Source organism: Tinamus guttatus, unplaced genomic scaffold (assembly GCF_059628265.1).
Source record: "Tinamus guttatus ecotype Peru unplaced genomic scaffold, ASM5962826v1 Tinamus_guttatus_pri_ptg000383l, whole genome shotgun sequence".
Taxonomy (NCBI): domain Eukaryota; kingdom Metazoa; phylum Chordata; class Aves; order Tinamiformes; family Tinamidae; genus Tinamus; species Tinamus guttatus.
Window position 1 is genome coordinate 1,621,717 of NW_028288917.1, and position 24,949 is coordinate 1,646,665.

Below are 24,949 nucleotides of genomic sequence, written 5' to 3' on the forward strand. Positions count from 1 at the left end.
GATGAGTGATTTTTTTCATCCTGATAAATATACTTCTGTACCAGCAGAGCTCTCTAAGCATATATAAGTGGTTAGAATGCTTAACATGCATGGAGTCCTTAACAAGTTACTGGAGATTTCATTTTCTACTGTTTGCAGACAGCTGCTAATGTCCTAGTCTCTAAGCAGTTTTAATACTCTTCATGCAACATTGAAATTGCAACACTTCTTTTCAATTTGCCTCACAAATACTGCCCAATAGACTGCCTTGTAAAAATGAGCCTACAGTTGCTTTAATTTAAAATATAGATTTTAAGTTCTTTGTTGCAATGAATCCTCAGAGTTGCTAAGACACGTTATATACATGGTGTAATTCAATTGATATCAATGGATCCTTGAGATGATCCACAAGTGCTGGTAAAACTAGTTCCAACTGTGAATGTGATGTAAGTTTAAATATGTGTATATTTGTATATACAAGTTTCTGAAGTAGAAATAAGTAGAGGAAAGCGTAAGTACCAGAAAACAGTCAAAATTTCAGTAATAAATTTTTAATCTGTCTGTATGAACAAAGACAGCAAGAAAGGGTTCTGGTTATTTAATGTTTTCCATGGCTATCTGTAGAAATTCCTATAAATAGCTTTATTTTTTCATGGAAATTCTGTATAGGAAGGACAGGCAAAGAGGGTTATCAGGAGAGACTTACAGAAGAGAATTCAGGGTGTCATGCATCAAAAAAAGAGTCTGTGTCAGGAGGAAAGGCCAGTGTGAAATAAAGTGACTTACTAGCAGTATAAAAATGAATTGGAAGGAACATAAGCAGGCAGTCAGTAATAGGTATATGAAATAGCTTACAGTGAAATGTAAATTGGTTCTTATGTTACAGCTCTCAAATTTTGTTCTTGAATAGGCCCTTACTTCTTCTTATTAGATAAAAAAAAAAAAGATTTTTTCTGGACATCATTGCTAATACTATGTGGATTTTCGCAGAAAAGACCTAGGTTCAGCAGCTCTGCTCCTAAATATGGTAGAGAAACTGTGCTTGTGTTAACTTCAGTAGTAGTTGACATTCCTAAATGCCTTCCTAGATATAGCATACTGTTCCTGCCCCAACTCCTTCCCCGCCTGTATGTAAATCAGTATTCACCCACTTCAAACATGCCCATATATCTTTTAAATTCCCTTTACTGGGCAAAATATACTCTAGTGTAGATATAATATACAAGAAAGCCAAATTATATTGTTTATATTATTAACAGAGAGAAAAATGAGAGATAAAAAAAAGGATTTTTCTTTGCTATAGCAGTGTCCTTATTGAAAAGACTGAGATTCCAAGATCACTAAACAAATAAAGCTTATAGAGTAGAATTTGTATTTGAACAACAGGGTCATGAGCACTGGGTTTGCAAAATGCTTAGATGTGCTGAAAAGAAGTAATGGACATCATCCAATGATGATGATCTTTTCTGTTCTGAAGGAATGCATGTAGAAATTGTGAAGTGGTTATGGAAAATGCTTACATACTACTGTAATGAGTTTATATTTTATGCTCAGGAAGGTCAAGGTAGTTGAAAGCTTGTCCACAAGCCTGTAGGAAAATATCATTCTGTGAGCGCACATGTTGAGGTGAAGGAGCAATACTCACCTTATTTCCTGTGAAAATTTTGGGCTTGCCACAGGTCTTTTAGAGCTGCGTGGCGAAGCCTGGGAATGGGCAGATTAGAAGAAGGTAGAAACTCAAAACACTGCTTGCCATCAGTAGCTGCTTGTTTACAAACTGCAGTGATCTCTCACAGAAGCTCAGAGCTCCCAAATTCCCAAAACATTCATGAAATGACAAATATTAGGGAATACAGATGTATATGTAGATTTTTATGTGAGAATCCTATTTCTTGTGAAATCTCCTTTGCTGGAAATGGACTTTGCCTCAAAATGCCGTGTTGCTGACCTCAACTCTGAAAGGAAAGGCTTGCAGGTGCCATCATATCTTTTGATGCTTGGGGCCATAGTTTGAGCCTGTGTTCAAAGAATGATACCTCAGCACAGGGCTTTTTAAGAGGGAGGTGTTTGACTGTTACAGCTCCTAAAAAGGAGTAGTAGTTCCACAGTCCTGACACTTCATAACTCCAAACATGCACTAATGGCTGCCAAATCCACCTTAATTTTTTGTAGGGCTTTGAAGCTGTTCGTATATCTGGTCTCATACCCACTCTTCCCAACAGCATTCCTCAGCTTTAAACCTTTAAGTACACCAAAATTTTTAGCCCTTTTTTAGTAAAAGAGGCTTTTAGAAATGAGACAGGCAGTTACAAAGGGCATTGCCTTTTTGCATCAGCAACAGATCATGAGAGGAGGGTCTGTGAGGAGGCTACCTGTGGGAGGGAAGAAACAGGAGAGGCAGGGGGAGTCCAGAAGAAGAATGCTGAGGAGGGATGAGAAAGGTGTTAACTGCCCCTTGCCAGTTGACTGAAACTGAGAAGCACTCGAGTGATTCTTATTTTTAAGCTTTGTACTTAGGTTACAACCTCTGTTATGAACAAAATCAGTCCTGCAGTCTTGGACTGTTGGAAGGGGTCTTGATGGAATGTCTTGAAGAAGTATCATATGATAAGAGAGTACTCTCTAGATAAGAGAGTAGGATTTAAATTACCTTAAATGGCCTGTCAGCTCAATTCCCAGAGAAATTAACGTGCCCAGAATTTAGGTGAGGATAATTGGTTCCTAGCAGGAGCTGGCTCTTCAGCAGGATAAGAAGCTTGTTATAAACAACGGTGGAAATGTTAAAAAATGTTTTCTGATATTTGCTAAAAAATGCCGGGAGGAAAAAAATAGAAATTTTATTAAACAAATAATAATTGTGAGCATCCTTTAAAACACAACAAATCTGAATTCATGGATAAATTCTCAAGTGGAAAAACATCATGCTTATGAGGAATTTAAATATCCAGCAATTTCTGGAGGGAACTAAAGTTTTTTAAAAAAATGCTAAGGCATAATGTTCCTATGCAATATTGAAGATAACATTGAAAATGGTAAAAACTTTCCAGAAAAGACTTTTTTTTTCATGTTCTTGCATCTTTCCTTCCATCCATATTTATGAAGCATAAATACAGTCAAGCTCCATATGTGCAAGATTTTTAAATGCAACTTCATTAAATTATTTGATTGCATCTGCTTCTAGCTAAGCCTTTTGTCGAGTCAAATACTTTGTTTTATTTATTTGCTACTGTACATTGCAAAAAAGAGTGCCACATCTAAGTCAACACTAATTCACTTTTACCTCTCATTGTTTCAATTTTTCCCCCTGCAGGCTTCTTAGAGCTGTTTTTTCATCTTCCTGACCAGTTTGGCTGCCACTGATTTATTTTGTAGCTTTCTGCCTTATATTTTCTTTTAGAAGCTCTAGGTTGCAACTCACCAGGAATAGTAATAGAAGTTAACTAACAAAACTCATTGCATTCGACAGTAATTACAGTGGACTAACGATAAGTGTCGTGGTGACATTATTGAAAGATTAGAGAAATGCACATAAATTTCCAAGAAGGAAAGTCAAGAAATCTGACAATTAAATATGGATAGATATAAAGAAAAGAACTACTACAGTATGACAATCTGATCCAGATTTCCATTCATTGGATATTAATGCAGATTCTAAGGCTAAACTGAGCAATAAAGTGTGCCCAGGGACATTCTCTGACCAAGATATGCAATGCCTTTTATCTGTACAACCATGTCGGTACAAAGACATGTCTAATTGGTCTTTGGGAACAGGAGATAATGCTGCCCTCTAAAACAGTGCCCACAAGTTGTATGGCAGAATGATAGTTGGCCTGGGCCAAAATCCCACTGTAGCTGTGCTAATAGTTGAACACACTAGTGCTTAGGGCTGTGTCCAGGCCACTGTTTAGTTTGTGGACATAGTTTGCTGGAGTAATAACCAATGATTTATGAAGTGGATCTTTGGATTTGATAGATTTTTTGCTCTACGATCAGTTTATGCAAAGAGGTTAGTGTGCACTTACAAGCTCTGGGAAAAATTGTCTTTCTAAGTTCTGTTTCAGCGCCTCTCTCCTTTTGTCCTCTTCCCTCTTGTTGCCCCCATCCTGGCTTCTTTAACATAGTGTCTCCTGCTCAGTCTCTCCTTTTTCCTTCTGCTAAAATCTGGCGAAAGTCACAAACTTCTAAATGCAGAGCTCAGTCATTGAAGAACTTATGCCCTTTAACTGTGGGTAGTCCTGCCAGTGTTTTTTTCTTGTGATCTGGAAGTAGGATGAAATGATATTTCAATCAAATGTATGGTTTGTTAAATGGAAAGACTCTGAGCGGAGAGCTAATCTAAAAGGACTTAAGAGGTTTACTTAACTTGGGAAACTCAAGGAAGAAATAACATGAAATATGCAAAGCAGACTGCACAATATAAGAATACTTTTGCTGAGCAGGCCTGTCAAGCAGCAGCAGACAGTCATTTGAGTGTGTGTTTGCAGCGTGACAACCCCGTGATGTCTCAGCCTCTCTTCCCTTTCACAACACCATGTGCCCAGTTTGCCGGTCACGTAAATCCACTCGTCTTCAAGCCACCATTCTGCTGCCTGCAGTCACAGAGCAGTAGAGGCCGTGACTGTCGCAGTGGCGCCTCTCGTCACTGGCACCTTCATATACCCTCCTTCCCTGCGCTCACCAGGGAAGAAACGAGAGATTTTCGAGCAGTTATTGCACCACTGGGCAAGAGACAAAAGCCCTTTCCCTATTAATGGATGATTCAGGTCAAAGCTCCTTAGCATCTTGAGGAGCCCACCTACAGAGCCCTTTTGCTGACTAAGCAACCTTAATTAACAGAATATGATGCAGATTTGCCACAGAACTGCCGTGCAGAACTGAAGGGAACCTGGCAGTGTTGAGAAAATTCTTGTGTTTCAAGATTAATTAATCCTTCTTGTGTTGTGCGTTCATGCCTCGGGGGGTTCCTTTCAAACTGAGTCTCCTCTCAGAGCTTTTTCTCTCAGCTTGGCAATGTTTACTGTTCTGCATAATTTCTATTTTTGTTTTCCTCACCTGATTACTTCATTATTTTGTTTTGAGGGTAGACACAATTAGGTTATAAAAGTATTTTAGGTTATAAAAGTATTTTACCTTTCCACTCTTTTACAAGCAAACAAATGCCCTCTCTCCTTGTGGATACCATGGCCATTCACCCTATAGGTACCTGTTGATTTGGTGCTTGACTGACCACATCTTAATGGTCTTTTAACCATCTCGCTCCAAAGTCAGAAATGTAGTTCATTACTGAAAGTCTCTCTAAAAAAAAAAAAAAAAAAGATCTTGTGGCATTAAAAAAGTGCATGCCTTTACCTTTTGTTTTAATTAAAATAGCTATACTGTTTTCATGGTCTATTGGGTACTGTTTTGCACTGATTCTGAAACCAGAATCACGTCTCAGCTGCTTTCCTCAAAAATTTTAGAAAGTAGCTTGGATTAGGAATTGCTTGTTTCTATGTTACATCATACTTTTAGATATTTAGCTTATATTTTCCTCATGGTTGAAAATATAAGTGAAATGTAATGTTGTTCTACACACTCAGGTGTATTGAGTCACCTACTCAGGTGTGAATTGCAAACAACAAAAAAGTGGGAGGGGAAAAAGTATACACAAAGCTTACAAAGAAAATTGGTATTTGGCCATGGAAAAACATTTAAAAAGAACTACATTAATCAGAGCTTATTCTTTTTCAACAAAGAATTCTGGAATTGAGCTGAACTGGAGATTTCTTCCAACACTGCATAAAGGCAATGAGGGTTGTGGGTCTGGAGAGGGATTCTGAGAGTCACAACAATCTCCTTGTAAACATCTCTCTCTCTCACTAACAGTACCAACCAGGTAACCTTTCCCTTCCCAGCAGGAATCCAGGGAAAAGACAGGCACCCTTGAATGTGAATAAAATTGAGTGCTGGGCCAGGGAGGGTTGGCCTTTTATCTATGCTGGAGCTGGGCATGCAGCAATTTATCCTTTAAGGCATGCAGCAGAACTTACTCATGGGAATAAGGAAATCACTAAAGCTGATACTCTCCGACATGGAAAAATGAGTGGTGCATGGATTTAATATTAAACTAAGGAAAGGGCCACTTTGATCATTGAGTCTGATCTTAACTTGAACTTCAAACAGTACCCTTAGCAGGAGCTGCAACTTCAGAGTAAGGTTTGTCCATTAACAAAATAGAACAGTAGGTCTGATCTGTACTTCCCTGAATATAAAAAGAATTTACATCTGGGGCTTTTGGGGGGTCTATCTGTAGTAAACAGAGGTGAAGGTTATTTTTAGTAAACAGGAAAAGTGTTTCATTTTTAAAAGTTTGTGAAAAATCACTGTGGTAGTGAATTTGGCCTATGTTTATAAAGTTAACCTTCAGAAGCGCTTCTATGGTACAGACTGAAGCACTGATTTCTTTTGTTTCTTCACTTTCTTTTTTCTCCTCTCCTCTCCTCTCCTCTCCTTTCCTCTCCTCTCCTCTCCTCTCCTCTCCTCTCCTCTCCTCTCCTCTCCTCTCCTCTCCTCTCCTCTCCTCTCCTCTCCTCTCCTCTCCTCTCCTCTCCTCTCCTCTCCTCTCCTCTCCTCTCCTCTCCTCTCCTCTCCTCTCTCCTCTCCTCTCCTCTCCTCTCCTCTCCTCTCCTCTCCTCTCCTCTCCTCTCCTCTCCTCTCCATCTTATTATAAAAGCTGCAACTTATTTGGCATTTGTCCCCTCCTTTCTACTTTCCTTTTGGGGAAATGTTTTCTTCACTTGAGAATCCTAGTACAATTCCTTCAGCTTCAAGAAGAATCACACTCTATCTGTCTGCTGAGGCAAAACAAAAGGAGAAGTTTAACAGCACACATCTGGAATCTGCAAAGCAAAGATCAGTCACCCAAACAATATCCCCGCTTAATCAACAACCCTCCATTCAGGTGGCCTGGCTTGTTTTGGATTCCTGAAGATAGTGCAGTCACACTCTTGAAGTGCTTCAGGGTTTTAGACTCTCTTTTCTATAAACTCAATTTCATAGTAAATGTGCACTAACCTATTGTCCTTCTTTCAATATTTTTTTCCCCAGTAATTTTCCTTTTATTTGGAGACCAGTTCCACCTTATATTTTAAATCCCCTAAATGTATGGATAGACATAGGTTCTATTAATCTAAACAAAGTTTTGAACAAAGAAGAAAGAAAAATTGTTATTCATATTATGTTCAGCTCTAACAGATGCAAGCGCCATATGCTATTTATCCTGTATATGCAGGGTATTTCTGTCACCATTTAGAGGACTGGAATTCTGTTAGTCAATGCTTTTCAGGGAAGTTAGGATAAGATGTAGGTTTACATATGGGTGACACTTACTTTGTAAGTAGAGTTCATAGGGCTACTTGTGCTGTACCTCTTTAATCTGACCTCTGCATGTCTCCATTTATAAAACTTCCCTCCCAAAAAGAAGTCTCATTAATGCGGGTTGAACTGCTGTGGTTTAACAGGTTAATCTGCCTCTTTTACCTGTCAGTCCTACACACACATAGTCTTCTGCACTGTACAAAGCAAACTGCATGAGTAGCTCACAACCATATACCTCCCCATTTAACACCCAAACCCAACCAAAGTAGTTTTCCAATACGAATGATGAGTTATGATGTATCCAACTAACAAGCGAAAATTGCAATCTCAAATTTCAGCACATGCATTCTTCACACGAGGCTTGCAGGACCTGACCCTACATGATTTTAATCGATTGGTTTAATTCATTTTTCGTGGTATATTGTAAATTCTGACAGATATTGAAGGCTCTAAAGAATGCTGTGCCAGATTGCGCTTTCATTTCCCAAAGGAAAGCCAGGCAGTAGAAATCCAGTAAGGTCCCAGAGACATTGCAGCACGAAGAGACACACTGCTGATGAGCAGCTAGTTGTTGACACTTGGTCTCTGTGGCAGCAGCAGGTCACAGCTCCTGCTTTCAGGAGGAGCTGGCAGCTCGGTGTTGGTGCTTTCGCAGGCCACCCGAAATGCTTCCAGCCCAGTAGCATCCACAGCCTGACACTGATAAATGATGCCTCAGTATCTTGATACTGTGTATATTGTGGCAGTGCATCCTGCAAAGTTATTAGAAAACCTTATTCATTTTTATTATGAAAAGAATACTACACTGTGTTTTCTTTTGCATGACTTCTCATCTCTGTGGGAATAATGGCAGTTACAAGTGAGATAACTGTGATTATTTTCACCAGAAATCTACTAGCAGTAGATTTCTGTGCTTGCGTAAAAGTGTAAGATTTATCAGACATTAAAAAATAAAAAAAAAAAGCAAAAGTGCAGTTGTACGCTAACTCCACTTGTAATAGATGTATAACACAAGCATTTGTTGTAAAGGCTTTAAACTTGACATGAGGACAAGTATCTCTACTGAAAAGTCCAAATGGTCTGCTAGCGTGTTTCTCTTGGTCTTTTTTGCTTTTTGCAATGCTCAAAGCATATTTTGCTTAACTCTTAGAGCACTGAGGTAGATTTCATTCCTTCTTACCTTTCACTTTTTAAAAAAATTCTCTTACCTATGTCAGACAAAATGTTAATGTGTCTCCTATCCCCAACATTCTAGAAACCTAGAACCCCTCCTAGGCCCACGGGAATCTCAAGTTTAAGCTTTTTGGTAAGTTTTATACCTCACTGAGGCTCAGCCTCTGTATGACAGAGCACTTGTGGCACAACATTGCCTAAGCTGCAGTCCTCACCTTTGCTTACCTTATTACCTGCCTTCTTTTGATTGTTCTCAATTTACAGCAAATATTACCTTTAGAAAAGTAGGCACACTGCAGAAGATAGCAGAGAAGAGGTAGAATTCTCCAGCAGAGCAGAAGCTAATGCTGAAAGCCCTTGTTTACTTTTTAAATGATTTTAAGTATTTTTAGTTAGCTCAATTAACATCAGAGCTAGACAAAGAGGATGCATATTTTTATCTTTGTCTTAACAGTTTCTAAAGAATTTAGCCACTCACATTTAAACTTCATTAGAAGTCAGTCCTCTAATCTAGGTTACTAAATTAGGCACTGCTTCACTCAAATTATAAGTGCCTGACTAGCTATATGTGAGCTAATCCACCTGAAATACAGCATGCAGTCAATGAACAGACTGATTTGCTGATGAAAATCTGCAGAGGAAAGCAATGTGGTCTGGGGTAGTCATCCCATTCCCTATTTGAATTTGGTACATATGCACCCATGAATAAAAACAAAACCAGTCTGGCCACAGAATCCAGAAACCTTATCTTCACAAGCCGACCTGCAAGTAGGCAGCCCCTTGTCTCTTCTCCCACATCATCCGATCTACATCCTAACTCATCAGAGTGAAAGCAGCTCCAGAACAAGGTAGAAATTTCAAACATATCAACTCTCCATCAATTGCTGCAGCAAGGACCCAGGAACCAGGTATTCCTATTTCCAGTTTAGGAAAAGGAGAGTTAATGCCAGTGAATCCAAACTGCAGCAGCCTGCAGTTGTTATGTAAGCACCTCTCCTTCCAGGAGCTATCTTTGCAATGGAGGCAGCATGGGCCAGGGACTGTTCCTAATAGGCACCTACAATGTGGCCACACAATTTTGAAGAATACAAAAGCTTAGTAGTACAAACAGAAGCCATAGTCTACCAACAGCCTCAGTGTCAGAGTATGATTTGAAGCACTAAATACGAAGGGCATTCAAAAGGTACAGAGGAACCTTCCAGACAAGCTAAAAAATATTTAAAGGGTTAATCAGTCCTGAAAAAGGACTGCACAGCCATAGTCTGGGAATAGTCTGGTTTTTAGGCACCAAAATGGGACACCGAATCTCACCCTAAAATTGTAATCCTTGTGATTATGTTTTAGTTTGTTTCATAGAATCATAGAATCATTACATTTGGAAGGGACTTTTAGAGATCATCTAGTCCAATCCCTCCTACACACGCAGGGTCACCTAAAGCACGTGGCACAGGATTGTGTCCAAGAGGATTTTGAAGATCTCCAGAGAAGGAGACTCCACAACCTCTCTTGGAAATCTGTTCCAGTGCTCTGTCAGCCTCACTAGCGAGATTTTTTTTCCTTAAGTTCCTGTGGAACTTTTGATGCTTCAGTTTGTGGCCGTTTCCTCTAGTCCTATCCTTGGCCACTGCTGAGAAGAGGTTGGCCCCATTCTCCTCACTCGCTCCTTTAAGGTATTTATACATACTGATGAGGTCCCCTCTCAGCCTTCTCTTCTCCAGGCTGAACAGGCCCAGCTCTCTCAGCCTCTCCTCATAAGACAGATTGTTCCAGGCTCCTGGTCATCTTTGTAGCCCTGCGCTGGACTCTCTCCAGTAGATCCACATCCCTCTTGTACTGGAGGGCCCAGAACTGGACCCAATACTCCAGATGTGGCCTCACCAGGGCTGAGTAAAGGGGCAGGATCACCTCCCTTGACCTGCTGGAGACGCTCTTCTTAATGCACCCCAGGATCCCATTGGCCTTCTTGGCCACAAAGGCACACTGCTGCCTCATGGTCAACTTGTCACCCACCATGACACCCAGGGCCTTCTCTGCAGAGCTGATCTCCAAAGGTCCCCAGCCTGTATTGTTGCATGGGGTTATTCTTCCCCAGGTGCAGGACCCTGAACTTGCATTTATTGAAATTCATGAGGTTTCATTATTCTTTTGCACTTTCAGGTGCCCAGTTTTAGCATCCTGATGTCCTGTTGGTCTGTTTAAGGTTTGAATGCCACATTTAAGGATTATTTTCAGGCTTAATTTTACTTTGAGGGATTGCTTAGGTTATCATCTGTCAAGACATTTAGAGAGGAAAAGGCTTAAAACCATATACACTAACAAACATTATAATGTCTACTGATACTAACTCCTAGAGAAGAGTGGAGACAAAATGAGAGGAAATTAATTAGATCAATTCAAAATGAAGACAGTTAAATGATGTAGAAACTTTGCATATCCTGGTGTCTTTCATTCTTTTCCCTGTTACACAGCTTTTTTTTGCTCCCAAATGCCTAATCCTTCTTAATCTTCCTCAAGACTCTTTCATCCTTCAAGAAAATGGTTGTGTGTTACTACACATGTAATGTGAAAGGAACCCTGTGTTGACATTTATCCATAAATAAGGAGGACAAAATGTGAGAATAAAGCAAATTTTCCTTCTGTAGCAGAGCTTGGAACAACACCCTGCCATTCTACAGGCCAAACTAAAGTCAAGCTACTAGGTCATGCTATTTCTTCACAGTAATAGCGTTGTTTTATTATATAGCTTCTCAGTAACAGAACGGGATAAAATTTTGAGCACTGAATTTATTTCTGGGATAAAGAATTTCAAATATTTCAAGTTCAGTAGAAATCATTGTGATCATCTAGTTTAATTTACGTAATATAAGCTATGGACTTCAGTTGGCAATGATACCATCAAAACTTCTAGATATAGTTATATTTGAACAGTTTGTTTAGTGGGCTGTTAGATCTTTACCTAAATAAATGATTTTCAGATAAGAAAATATATACCTCAGAAGGTTGTTCTATGTTGCAGAGGGTTTATTAAAAAGTACTAGCTTTGAATTTGATTTAAACAATCAAAAATAGTTAAAAAAAACTGTCTTAGATCTAAAAAAGAAATGTAAATGTTACAGTATGCAATGAAATACATATAATGTATTATTCGGTTTCATTGATTATGAAATCTTGAATGTTGAAGTAATATGAAATTGTTTAGAAAGTTTCAAAATTTCTACTCTACTCAGAATAAGAAGATAATATTCCATCTGGAAATTGGATTGAATATATTTTTCCCTCTTCTTGATGATAATTAAGGATGTGGTTTTGAAAATGGGATTAGTTTGGTGTACACAATTACTCATGAAATAACACTGTCTGACAATTAATTTTATTTTTACAGTAAAGCTTGCTAAGACTGCATTCACTATCATGCAATATTGAATGATGTAATGCCTAATATTTTGGAAACATAAGAGATAACTGAGTCTACATGCATAGTGGTAACAAATATAAATTATAAGAGATATATAAATTCTGTCATGGCAAGATCAGTTTTTTATGGTAATGAATTTTTTTAGGCTTAAACAAAGGCCAACATGAAGTTATTGGCTCTTTAAGAAACAATTTAGAAAAGGGCAATTTAGCCAGATATGTCTGACTTTTATATTACTCATCTGTGCAAAAAGAATTTAGATAGAAGAATAAAATAATGAAATCACTACTGGTAAGTCCTTTTTTTCACAGACTAAAATATTCTTTCAGTGCCAGGCAATGAGGATAAACTTCATCTCTGATACTCTTTTTGTAGTTGTTTTGGATTACAGATTTGTTTTCAATGACCTATCATAATTAACAGGCTCTTTACTGTTCACATGTTCACAGTTTATCAGGATGCCCCAGAGCCACTTCAGCTATGAAGAAAGCAAAGCTGTCTGGAGAACAAATGCTAACAATAAAGCAGCGGGCCAGTAATGGTAATTTTTAATCATTGTCTCTCTAAATGTTACTTCTTTGCAAGAAAAAAATGTCAATACTGTATATTTTTCTTTTTTTTTACATGTGTAAGTCTTCTTTGTATAAACTGAGTTTGCTGTCAGTAGAGCTGAAACTGATTTTCATACTGTGGAGATCTGAGCCAGCAGTGGAGTGGCTCAGGTTGGTCTGTGTTATGCCTATGTAGACCTAAAACCCTCTAAGGTATTCCAAAGTAGAATATATCACTGAAGGTTTATGCTTCTTCTCTCATTCATCAAGGTCAATAGTTGGTCTTATATTGCTGCAGGATTCTGAAGACAGAGTTGTCTGCAGAGGTGCTGAGTCCTCGTGAGCTCCCTTGGATTCATTTTGAAGTGTAGTTCTGTAGCCTTTGGCAGGTGTAGATGGCCTTGTGCCATTTAATCTGCAATCCTTCCTGGAAACCTTCAGTTGCAGAGGAGGTGGTGAAAGTAGCTTAGATGAAATTCGGAATCATAGCCTGGTATCTGAAGTGCAATTAAAGCAAATTGTAGGTGCTGCAGTTCAAATAAGTACCTCAAAAAATCCTGGCCAGCAGGTACCTAAGTCCTAATTTTTCTGGGAAAATGTTGCCTAAAGATGGTGCCTAAATTGCCAACCTGCCTTAAGATGCCATCCTCTTAACTCCAATGAATATCTGCTGAAGTTTACTGTGTTTGAGAGCCCTGAAGCAATTACAGGAAATGCTTTGTTCAACAATTCGGGCAGAAGCTCTTGTAACCCACATGGAGAGCATGGCTGGAGAAATAAGTGGGGGTATCTTTGCTCAGTAGCTTATATCCGGAGAGTGCGAGATCTGGGTTTAATTTTCTCTACAACTAGAAATGCATGTCTGCCATATCTGAAAAGCATGCCTAAGGAACAGCGTATGTCTATGTTCTCAGTAGTTAGGGGGACATATGACATCCCCCATGTTATAATTCAAAAAGGTATGTGAGATTCACAGCAGAGTAAGCTAGTAGGAGAGTGCATCCTGTAGCAGTAGGAGTTAAGACCTTGACTGGATGCCGCTCTGTGCTGTATGCTCTAGGTATCCCTGCTGGAGCAGGGGGGTTGGACTAGATGATCTCTAGAGGCCCCTTCCAACGTGAACCATTCTGTGATTCTGTGATTCTGTGAGTTTAGAGGAAGCCAGGGCTATCTCATCCCATTTTATTCTCTTTTATAGTAACTAAATTAACAATTAAATAAACCAGTTTATTTCTTTCTGGGTCCTTAGAGAGATGAAGACCTTTAAAATTCTGTTCCCCAGATGCTTATATTAAAAAACTCAAGAATCACTTTTATTTTGCAAATTATCCCATGTATCATTACATAATAGCACCCTTCTGAACTGTGGAACTAGTAAAAGAAACGGCAGAATCACAGTGGATCCCAAGGCATCAATTGAATTTCTCTGTGTCAGTACAAATTATATTGACAACACTGTGATATGAAGAGATTAGCATGTTACAAAATTTTCTTTTCTTTCAGAAGGTCAATTTATGCATGGACAAAATCTTTCATATAAGTTAAAAATTACAGTGGAGCAGGATTCATTGCTGCACGTGCATTTCTAATTATGCAAAGTTAAAATAGGCACATACAAAGAAAAAGCTGTGTATTATCATTCCTCCTGCCATTTCCATCATTCTCATGGGAAACTTACTGTAATTCTTAAAAGAAAAGTGGTGGGAAATACATTGCCTTGTCTTCAAAAGGAAAAAAAGTTTGATGAAACTTACTGTTTTATTCTTTACTACTTTTACTTGAATTAAATTTAATTTCAATATGAAATAATTCATCTGATGAACTCTGATATAAAGCTTAATTATTTTAACATGTCTGTTATTTTTCTATCACATAGGTATAGAAAATGATGAAGAAATTAAACAGTTAGATGAAGAAATCAAGGAACTAAATGAATCCAACTCCCAGATGGAAGCTGATATGATTAAACTCAGAACTCAGGTAACAGTTTTATGAAGCCCTAAATTCAGCTCCTTTTTATATCTGATTGATTAGAAGAAATATAAGAAATATACTGTTCTTTTTCATGTTTCTTCCATACTATGTTTTCTATCCCTGATTTAGCATTTATAAATTCAAAAAAACAATATCTTTGGTGCATTTTCCACATCATTTGTCACCATAAAAAAACAACAAAATATATTTTATGAAATAATGACAAAAGCATGACCTGTAATGATCAGCTTTGTGTTTTACCTTGATGAGGATAGATATATACCTTATTAATAGCAGTTAAACTGTTGGGTTAGACCATGGTCACTTACATAAATTGCAATGTGAAGAAGCCCAGGTGAGGAACATCTTACCAGGATTGTGTTACAGAGGAAATCAAAATAGGGAAGGGAACACTTGTTACACTTCACCACACTAAGTGCAGTCCTTGGCAGCAATAATAGAATACTACTCACCGATGTTCAGAACTAGTTTAATCCCTTTTACATTACACATAAATCTGTTTTAAAAAAGGAGAGGGAAAAACCCTCTAGAATATTAATTAAAACCTCATCTTACTGTCATTCTTGACCAGTCCTAAAACTAGATGGAAAAGGAAAAGGAAGGAATTTAATTGAATTATTTTCCTGGCATTTTCCAATGTCCACAATAGCTTGTGGTTCTTTTTTCTTCCCATGATTTGAGCAAAAAATGAATAGCGAGATTTACAACAATTCTCGCCATTCATCAGCCCTTAAGTCCTACAGTCGTAATCATAAAATGATTATTGTGTTGATCTTGATAAAGGTAATTAGAGCTAACTCCTCCTTGTTTCTTCTTTTTCTGTTGCTTTTAGAAAAGAGTGCCCTTCCCATTGTCCCTCTCTTCCTTTTGTATCATAAATAAATGATAGGATCTTGCCCTTCAGCTAGGGTTTTCTTCAAATACTAAATCTTAGCCAAACTGATACTGAAACTGTTTTTTTTTTTTTTTTGTATGCCTGTCTTCAGGGTTCTCTTGTCATCATTTGACCTTTCTGGGATTTGATTTATTTTTTACACAATTCTGTGATTTGATCCAGCATAACTGTAATGTAATGAAAACAAAATCTGCAAAAATGTAAGGCAAGCAGAATAATTAGTGGCAGGACAAATTTACATACTTGTTTTGGTAGGATTTGATCCTAGACTTCGAAGTTGTCAGTTTCTAATATGAATTATTTATTATTATTATTATTATTTTGCTTAAGACAATTCAATAGGTGCTATTCACATAAACATTGATTTAGCTGAGTTTCTCTGTTTTAATGCCAACCATTTTGGCAGTTATATAAATGTTAGGTAAATCTGTTGGCAATCTTCTGTATTTTTTATTTTATTTTTGGACAGATTAATAAAAAATAAAGACATGGAGTTTCAGGGATTTAGCTGGGAGTTTTAGATTAAAACTTGATCTGAAATGAGTCCAGAAGCTGTACCGTAGTGATGTTAGTTCCAGCTTTCACAGCTCACATCATTGCGCATTCTTAGGAAATCATATAAGGGATTACTTGAGACCGCTTAGTAATTTTGGAATAAAGCTCAGATGTTATTTTACCATACAGTGCAAATGATGTTTTTCATATTTTGACACAACAGATTTTAAAAAAGAGTAAAACTGACTGTGGCACATACCTATTGTCATTGAAATAGTTAATAGAATCCTAGAAAACAGACGTAGAGGAGACCTCAAAAGCTTTTTTAGTCTACCAATCCCCTCTTCCCCTCTCCTAAACCAATCCTGACAGATGCCTGTCTAACCTGTTCTTTAATGTCCACAACACCAGATTCCACAGCTTCCCTAGGCAGTCCATGCTAATGCTTAGCTCAAATAAGAATCCGATTAACTACTGATACCAGGAAATCTCAGCTAAGTAAAACTTTGCAAAAATTCAAGAGCCTCAGATCTAATTTCATGCACTCTGCTGAAGGTAGGCAGTTTACATTTCCAACCTGTAGACTGTCACATCATAGTTACTATCAATCCATTAAGGGGATCAAAGTCAACACTCCCCCTTTGCAACACTAAAGTTATAATAAACAAAAGAAAGCAAAATGCTTGCTGATGCACCTTCAGAAAATCATTGTGTGACCTAATTTTCAATAAAATTTCATACTTGCATAACATACAGTAGGAAAATAGAATTAGTTCTGTGAACACTGGAATCAGCATATGGTTCATGGTAAATGGATTTATGTGCTATGGATGAAAAGTGTCAGTGAAAGTTTATCCTACAGCAGGGATTGCCTTCCATGTAGAATATCTTATATTTAACGCAGCATGAATTCAAACTGCAACCTTTTTACATCAAATTTGGCAGAAGTTTTTTTGTCTGAATAGTTTGTTTAAAGATAACAGGCAGAGCCAAAAGTATGAGAGAGGGAGAAAGGGAGAGAGACAGAGGACCAAGAGGGAAAGAAAAATTGGCAAATAAACCCATGTCTCATACAAGCAACAGATTATCCTGTCTTACATTTGAACAGTCTCTAGTTTTTGGTTAAAATGCCATGAGAGAAATTTCAGACATGAGGTAAATTAATAAAATAATTAAGAATTCCAGTTACTGATCTTAGGATTCTTTAAGAGGACAATTACTTGAGATTGTGCAATACACTGCTCACCTGCAACTAAATTTTCAGATAGTCAGTGTCTTATATGAAATTGTCCAAGAAAAAACAATCAGGTAGCAGTTCTCAGCTAGCTAAAAAAATCGATAAAATGTCAGTCCCACTTTAGTTTCTATAAGACAGCAGCGCTGTGCTATACTGAACTGGACTGTTGCTTTTTTCTTGCAATATCAGAAAAGTTTTTAGGGTAAATATCGCAGGACAGCTGACTTCAGCTAGCACCCATGAAAGATGCTTCGCAGTCCTGAATGGAATTGCTCTTGGGAGGCAAATTCCAAACAGCCCTCTCTGCGTCTGAAACATATGTTTAGAACATGTATCTGAGCTGTTCTTTGATGTACACAAATGGAAAGCATAACAAAAGAGGAGAATGTGTTCCCAATCCCAGCACTGAATATTTTTGCCTATTCTAAGATCTTGTAGAAATAGCCTAAATCAATTATTTGTGTAAAACCTGGGTTACTGACAGCTTGGATTAACTGCTACATAAACATCTGTAGTCAGTCAGAGCTACTTAGAGATTGTTTTATATGGCCACATCACTTGTCAAAGTTATTTCCATCAACTAATGGTCTGTATATCCAAAAGCAGAATAAAATGTCTTTGAGGCATCTAATGACCTGATTGTGCCATCGAATTCTTGAAATCTACTGACCCTGGTCAAATAGTCATAGAACCACTTCCTCTTCCGCCTACTATTACTGCACAGACCTGTAATCTTCCTGTCAACATCTACATTCTATCAGTCCTTTCTACAGTTCATTGTCTGTGCAAAATTAGAAATGGATAAAGCTCATATTGAGAATTTAAAACCTTGTATTCTTTGGCATTATTTCCTCTTCTCTGGCTTCTGTGGATTTTCTGTCCTCTTGCCAATGTACATTTTAACCTACACACACGAACACACACAGCGCACTTTGCAATAGCTGTTAACAGTTGTCATCCAGCATGGAAACTAAGGACAGGTCCATGGGGGAAGGTGTAGACAGACACAAATTAGTTTTGCGTGCACTCGCAATGGGAAGGACATAAACCAGTGCTCATCCAAAATCCTGATAGCTTTATTAGCCCAGTGCTTTGTACAGGCTTGAGCAAGCTGCCTCTCAGCAATGTTTATTAGTTCAAGTCTGTCACCTCTCAAAGCCGGAGCTAACCTGAGTCTCATCACTTGGGAGCACAGGCAGACCAGGCTCTCAGTTGTCTTCTCTCATACATGTAGTCATGCCCCAGGCACCCACTTCCCTGGCTACATGCAAATTTTCTTTCTTTCCTTCTTTCTGTTTTTTTTTTTTTAATACCTTCAGAATTTGTGCATACAGTTCAGTAACGTGTAATCCTTCGGCTTTCATAAACAGCCGTGTGAATTTGCACAGAATCAAATGATAATTGCAAAGAGCTAAACACTGGTAGTGAGAAGCTGTGCAGTTAGCTAAAAAGATATACATTGCAGAAAATGCAATAAATTACATGACCTACTGGCTTGAAATGTCATGTTAACTACTGATAGGCTCCAAAGAGTGGAAGACCATATAGGTCAACTTTATGAACTAATGTCATTAAGCCTTTAGATTCAAGAAGCTTATTTTTCTTTTAAAAGCTCTAAGCTGGCGGATTCAAAACTAGTAAATTCTTTAATTTTTACCAACATGGAAAAGACAAGCTATTCAAGTCATACAACATGCAGTTGGATCAAGAAACCCTTAAAAATGCTAAAAGTTGCAGACTTAAGCAAAACCTTCTGTTTTTTTTTTTTTTTTTTGTAGTTTGAATGAAAAAGTCTTTTTCTATTTCTGTGATATTTTGTTATCACTCCCTTCAAAGAGTGCATGCTTTATAACAGCTTGCCTTATATTACATTGTACACAAATTTGTCCATTTTAGATTACCACAATGGAGAGCAACCTGAAGACGATAGAAGAGGAGAACAAAGTAATTGAACAGCAAAATGAGTCTCTTCTTCATGAACTGGCCAATTTAAGCCAGTCTTTAATTCATAGTCTAGCTAATATCCAGCTACCACATATGGTAAGTGATTGAGAGCACAAGTTAAGGAATTTGGCGATCTTCAGTTCACTTCATACAATAGATGTCTTTTTTTATGTTTATGGTTCATCAACCAGTTGGATATTTGTGCTAACAACACTGAACCCATAAAGATACATTTAACTGCTAACAGAGACATGGAGGGCCTGTTCCAGTGTATCCTGTAAAATTAAGTAAGATCTAAATAGGCATTTTAAATATTATAAAAAATGGTGGCAATATGCCTTGATAATATGTTATGCTTAAATGAATATACAGTTAAGAAAATAAAAGTTGTATATGAACTACTATTTAATATCTCGTAGGAACCAATCAATGAACAAAATTTTGATGCTTACGTGACCACTTTGACGGACATGTATACAAATCAAGATCGTTATCAGAGTCCAGAAAATAAAGCCCTACTGGAAAATATAAAGCAGGCTGTGAGAGGAATTCAGGTCTGAACAGCTGCTATAGTGGTGAAAGTCTTGCTTAAAAAAAGGATGCCTCTTGTTTTTTGCTGCTGTAATTTACCAGAAAGTGTTATATATTTATTTCTGTTTGAAACAGTGTTATGCTTACAAGACTTCATAATGATTTTATGTCTTGCTTTAAAGATAGTAACTGCAGAATAGTTTTTTGAATACATTCACATTTTGTACGTTTTCATATAAGCTGACATAGTGTGATATGCCATGTAATGTTTATAGCTGCTAATGTATGCACATTTTTGGGGTATATATATTTCTGAAGAGGTAAGCTGATCAAAATAAATAGAGTGTAAATTCTTTTTAATGCTTTAGTGATTAAATGTTTTAGTATTTTGAACTGAAATGGACGAAAAAAAAAACAGCTTTGAATGACAATGTTGCGGTCTGCAGCCACTTTTTAAACACTATCATTTTGCCTCATGTTGGAGGATTTTATGGGATTTAAGAAATACATTTTGTGTGCATATTGTTTCATAGCAAGAATTGGTTGCAAAAATGCTTTATTTTTGAACAATGCTTGAAAATATTATGTGACTTTTGTTTTTGGAGGATGGTGTGTGGTGGGGGCAATAAAATGAGGTTTTTTGAATTCCAAGAAAATGGCATGGATTAGATGTAAGATACAAAATGGGTAATTTATTGTAAGACAACATCAAGCCATGGAAACTTGACAGAAGATTCAAAGCAGCTTAAACAGCACTTTTTAATTAACTTCTAAGCATTACATGGTATGAATATGGGAACTTCCATTATGAAAAGAACTATATCAGAGGTGGACTACGTGAAGATTTCAGCTTTTATTTTCAAATAAACTTTGGAGCCAACATTCTCTTATCTCTGCTGGACTGCTTGTGCCCCTCTGAACTATCTGTTATAGCACTGTAGTTCATCTTTCAGAAATCCTGTGTTTTCAATTCAAGATGGAGGACAATATTTTAAAATAAATATTGCCTTTTCACATCCTTAATTTTGGAATACACACAAATGATCTGTGTCTCTTAAAGTTACTGAACTGTATTCTTTGCTTTCTGTAGTAGGAATGCAGCTCAGTAAAGATTTTTCCTTTTGCTTTGCCAAGCATTTGATCCCATTTTTAGTATTTTAACATTTCTGTTTTGCTTTTTGTTGGAGAACAATCATTACTGCAGCATTCACATATGCTTTGTATTTGTTCTACTATTACCTATTGCAAAAATGAATGCAATCAAATTTTTAATGTAACTAAATATACTTCAGCACTTTTTTTGCTTTAAACTGGATCATTTTAAGATAAAACTTATTTGTACCTTCAAGATTTGATTGTTTTCTTCAAAATGACTGCACTATATGTATGCATAAGACCACTTTTTATTACTACATTTTTTTTAAGTAGTAAATTTGGTGATGTGTTGTGTTTTACGGATGTTGAATTTATTTAAATTTGATAGCATATCTTTTCCTTCCATGTCTTGATGTTATGCAGAAAGTACAAAAGTACTTTAAAATTTTGTTATGAAAAAGATGGGTTTTGTAAAAAATAAAATATTTTTAGCAGAACAGGACTTACAGGGTCATTGTCCCCACAATGTGCCAGTTGACTATTTGCACTTACCTTGCCCTATATATCCATACGGAGGTGTGCAATTTCTTGTGTCATTAGCCTTGTGACACTAAATCTGAACAAATTATAGTGGAAGCCATTATGGCGAATCCAATTAATATTGCTAAGGGAGACTACAGGGATCTCACAACAAATATTCTGATACAATACTCAACCTCGGTATATATATATATGTATAAATATATGTATATCCCAGCGGCACTTTATACTATTCACTGTACAAAAGCTTACAGTTTTCCACGAGGACTTTAATAACTAGCTGGGAAAAGATTATGTAATTACTTTGGGGCTCTGCAGTATCTTATCTGTACAGTGCCCTTTTTCTGTTGTGCTATTAGTTGTAGCTGCCATGCTCAGAATTGCCTTTTTGAGAGCTGAAGCAAGGTGCTTGTTGTTCACCTTCTGCCATATATATTGTACTTTTGCCCTAGCCTCCTTTTAGGGCTTTCATTGTTCATAATGGCATATGCATTTTTCCACTGCATTGTGTCTGCAGCTTCTTTGCCAATATAGTAATGCTTTCAGTAGAGTAATAGATAGTATCAGTTTTGGATTCTTATTGTTATCACCTATGTACAATGGAAAGGGATTTTAAGCACAAATCTGCTGCTCATCTAATGTTGGTACATAATATCAAATCAAAAGTTATCTGTGACTATTATATAGGGATCACAAAAGTGTCACATATTAGAATGCTGACCTTTCATATGAAATTATTGTGAGTCATCAGAGTTTATTTATTATAACTTATTGTTCATATTCATTTCTAAGTTAATTTAAGTAATCATTTATTAAGACAGAATTTTGTATAAACTATTTATTGTGCTCTCTGTGGAACTGAAGTTTGATTTATTTTTGTACTACACGGCATGGATTTGTTGACATTTTAATTTTGCTATAAATGTGTGGAATCACAAGTTGCTGTGATACTTCATTTTTAAATTGTGAACTTTGTACAAATTTTGTCATGCTGGATGTTAACACATCTTACTCTAAATAAATAAAAAAAATGTGTTGCCACATTTGTAGCACAGTGGTTCTATGATCACTTTCAACATTTTCACTGTATTTACTTTTATGGGATCTATAGCAGAGAAATCTCCAGAAGCATTTTCTTTTTTTTTTTTTTTTAAACACAGAGCCTTGTTCATTTACTCCTTGAATCTGCAAGCTGGATGTACAGCTGCCTCCTCTAACTGTGCAATCGCTGCTCTGCAAAAATGTGGAAAGCCAAGAAAAAGCAGCTTCTTCCAACATTTTAGAACTTCCTTGAAGTAAATTGAATAGATTTTCCTTAACCTGAATAGTAAAACTGAAGTATTGTGTGCAAAATATTTAAAATTAGGTACATCAATAATTAGGTTCGTAAACATGATGAATAAAATAGCTGAAAATGGTGGAAAGATTTTCCATTTCCTTTGACCCACACCAAGGACTCAAGTTGCTTTTAGAACAAGTCATCTGAAGGGGCAGATGACAGTGGTGACGTAGCACTGTCTGTGGTGGAAACGAGGACCTCCAGTAGCTGCAGCCATGTGCAACATTAGCTCAGGGTCACCACTGCAATGTGCCAACAGCTGGTTTAAATGGTATCATCACTGCTGAACCATCTCATTAAAAACAGTTTCCTGGAAAATAAACAGAACTAATTATGGAGGAAAATAAACAGGACTAATTACAAAGGCAAGTGGTAATTAATTGATTTATAGGTGAAATTATGACTTTACTGTATGCCTGGGTTCCTGTATTGAGTGTATGTTATGCCTAGCATTATTCAGTGGTATCAGTAATTAATTCTTTTTGATATTATCCCTGCAAGCCCTACTTCTTAATTACATTCCTTAGAGATTACATTCCTAAGTGACCAAGGCAGGAGCAGCTGTACAAGGATGAGGCTGTCTCCTTGTCCCTGGAAAAGGCTGGTTGAGGGAAGAGGAAGGTACAGAGAGTTCGGGACAATTTGCATGAGGGAATGCAAAGAAGATAGGCAGCTAAAATCACGGAGTTAACAAAGGACATCACAGGAAAAAAGAAGAAAATAATTTGGTATATGAATTTGAATATGCAAAATATGATATACATGTTTTGGGTAAATAACATTTTTTAAAAGCTGATCTCATATTTTTATTATCACTTATACAGGGTTATTCTTAATCACTCTCCCAAATTTGTTTCTTCTTAAGCCTATGGCATTATGATCATAAACTCATAGAAGGATTTTCACATGATAACTTGAATTTGTCCTCTTACTGTTAGACTTTGCCCAGAAGAAACATAACAAAATGTCAAAATTAAAAGGGGGAAAAAAAGAGAGAAACAGCAATAGGTGACCAGATGGAAAAAGTGAACATGCTTTGGGGTATAGTTGCATCTTTTCCAAAGATCTCTAGCAAATACTAATCCAAGGCATGAAGCCTAAACACATAGCTGGTACCCTATTGTTCTTCATATATCCACAGGGTATATGGGCTATTTTATTGCCATATCAGTACATGCTAGAGAGAACGAGGAGGCCAAGAGAATCTCAAGACCATGGAATAAAGGGAGAATGAAAGAAATACTGAACAAATTTGAGTATGAGAAAACTTTTAAACACGCAGAAGAACTCTTAAATGCCATTGAAACACATTACAATTTTTTATCAGAAGAGAAAGAAATTTAAAACATTTCTGTTGCATTAGTACTAAATAGTAAGATATGAGATGAATGAGGGTCAGTAGACAGTTCTCAGGTTGGGAACAATTTGTGGGGAATCAGAATTTAGCTCATCAAGACATATGGAGAATATGTCAAATATGTTTGGGGCCTAGCTTTTAAAGAAATAAACAAGAAGAAAATTCTCTGGAGTAATAAAAAATATTAAAGATTAAAGAATCATGACAACTTGTCAGCTTTGTTGTTACCCCTCCACTAAAAGCTGCTTAGAATGTAGAAATTGCTATACTACATCCCGCCGGAGATATTGGCGGGTTAAGATCAGCCTCTTTGCAGAAAAAGCCCTGAACTGCTTAGCAGGCAGCTGAGAGAGAACTTTCCCAAAGAGAAGTTCCCCTCTGAATCTCAATAAAAAGTTCTGGCTAGGGAACATAATACCATAAATCTCCTTTTAAGCTGTGCCACTGTTTTATTTCAACTATTTATTATTAAACATCTGCTCAGATGTTTTTTTCCTGCTCAGATATTTTTAATGGTATGCTTGAACAGCACATATTATCTGTAAGTGCATGTCCTTGTGCTTTCTACTTAGATTTACATGTCCCCAAGTTCCCCATGTGCAATGTATTTAATTCTCTGCTGATGAATCCTCCCATCTTTGGACACTCCTGCTTTTTAATTTAAGATTGTGAATTTGTCCCATTATTTGCCTCATTAGTACTAAAAATAGAAGGATGGATGGCAAAAACTATGTATTCAAATAGCTCTGAGCCCTTTCTTGTCGATACTTATAAAGAGATATTTCCCTTCCATTGTAAGGGGAGACTTGATGTCGAGTGGGGCATGTGAAATCAATGTATTCATTTCACATTTTTTTGCAGAGAAAAACAGATTGAAAGCTAGAGCAACAAGTTTTCATCACAAACACATAATATATTTCAAGGGAGACATTGATTTCAAATTAGAACATTTAACCCTGCTGACAATAGACTTGATTTCCTTAACCACCTTTCATGGGCTGTTAAGAGTAATTTGTGGATCTCTGGGGTTCGCGGACCACAGGTTGA

At 37.0% G+C, this 24,949-nt stretch overlaps 1 protein-coding gene across 14 annotated transcripts in view; it reads left to right on the forward strand.

Annotated features, from left to right (window-relative positions):
* Positions 1–22,249, forward strand: part of MYT1L (myelin transcription factor 1 like) — a 288,588-nt gene extending 266,339 nt beyond the window's left edge. For 13 of the 14 annotated variants that reach the window (XM_088530569.1, XM_088530567.1, XM_088530572.1 and 10 more), the window contains 4 exons: positions 12,373–12,464; positions 14,351–14,454; positions 18,993–19,136; positions 19,460–22,249. In XM_088530569.1, the coding sequence (XP_088386695.1) occupies positions 12,373–12,464; positions 14,351–14,454; positions 18,993–19,136; positions 19,460–19,600 (481 nt within the window). In that variant the 3' untranslated portion in view covers positions 19,601–22,249. Of the gene's footprint in view, positions 1–12,372; positions 12,465–14,350; positions 14,455–18,992; positions 19,149–19,459 lie in introns of those variants that run through there. The other variant, XM_088530580.1, reaches the window with a different exon arrangement.
* Positions 22,250–24,949: the final 2,700 nt, after the last annotated feature.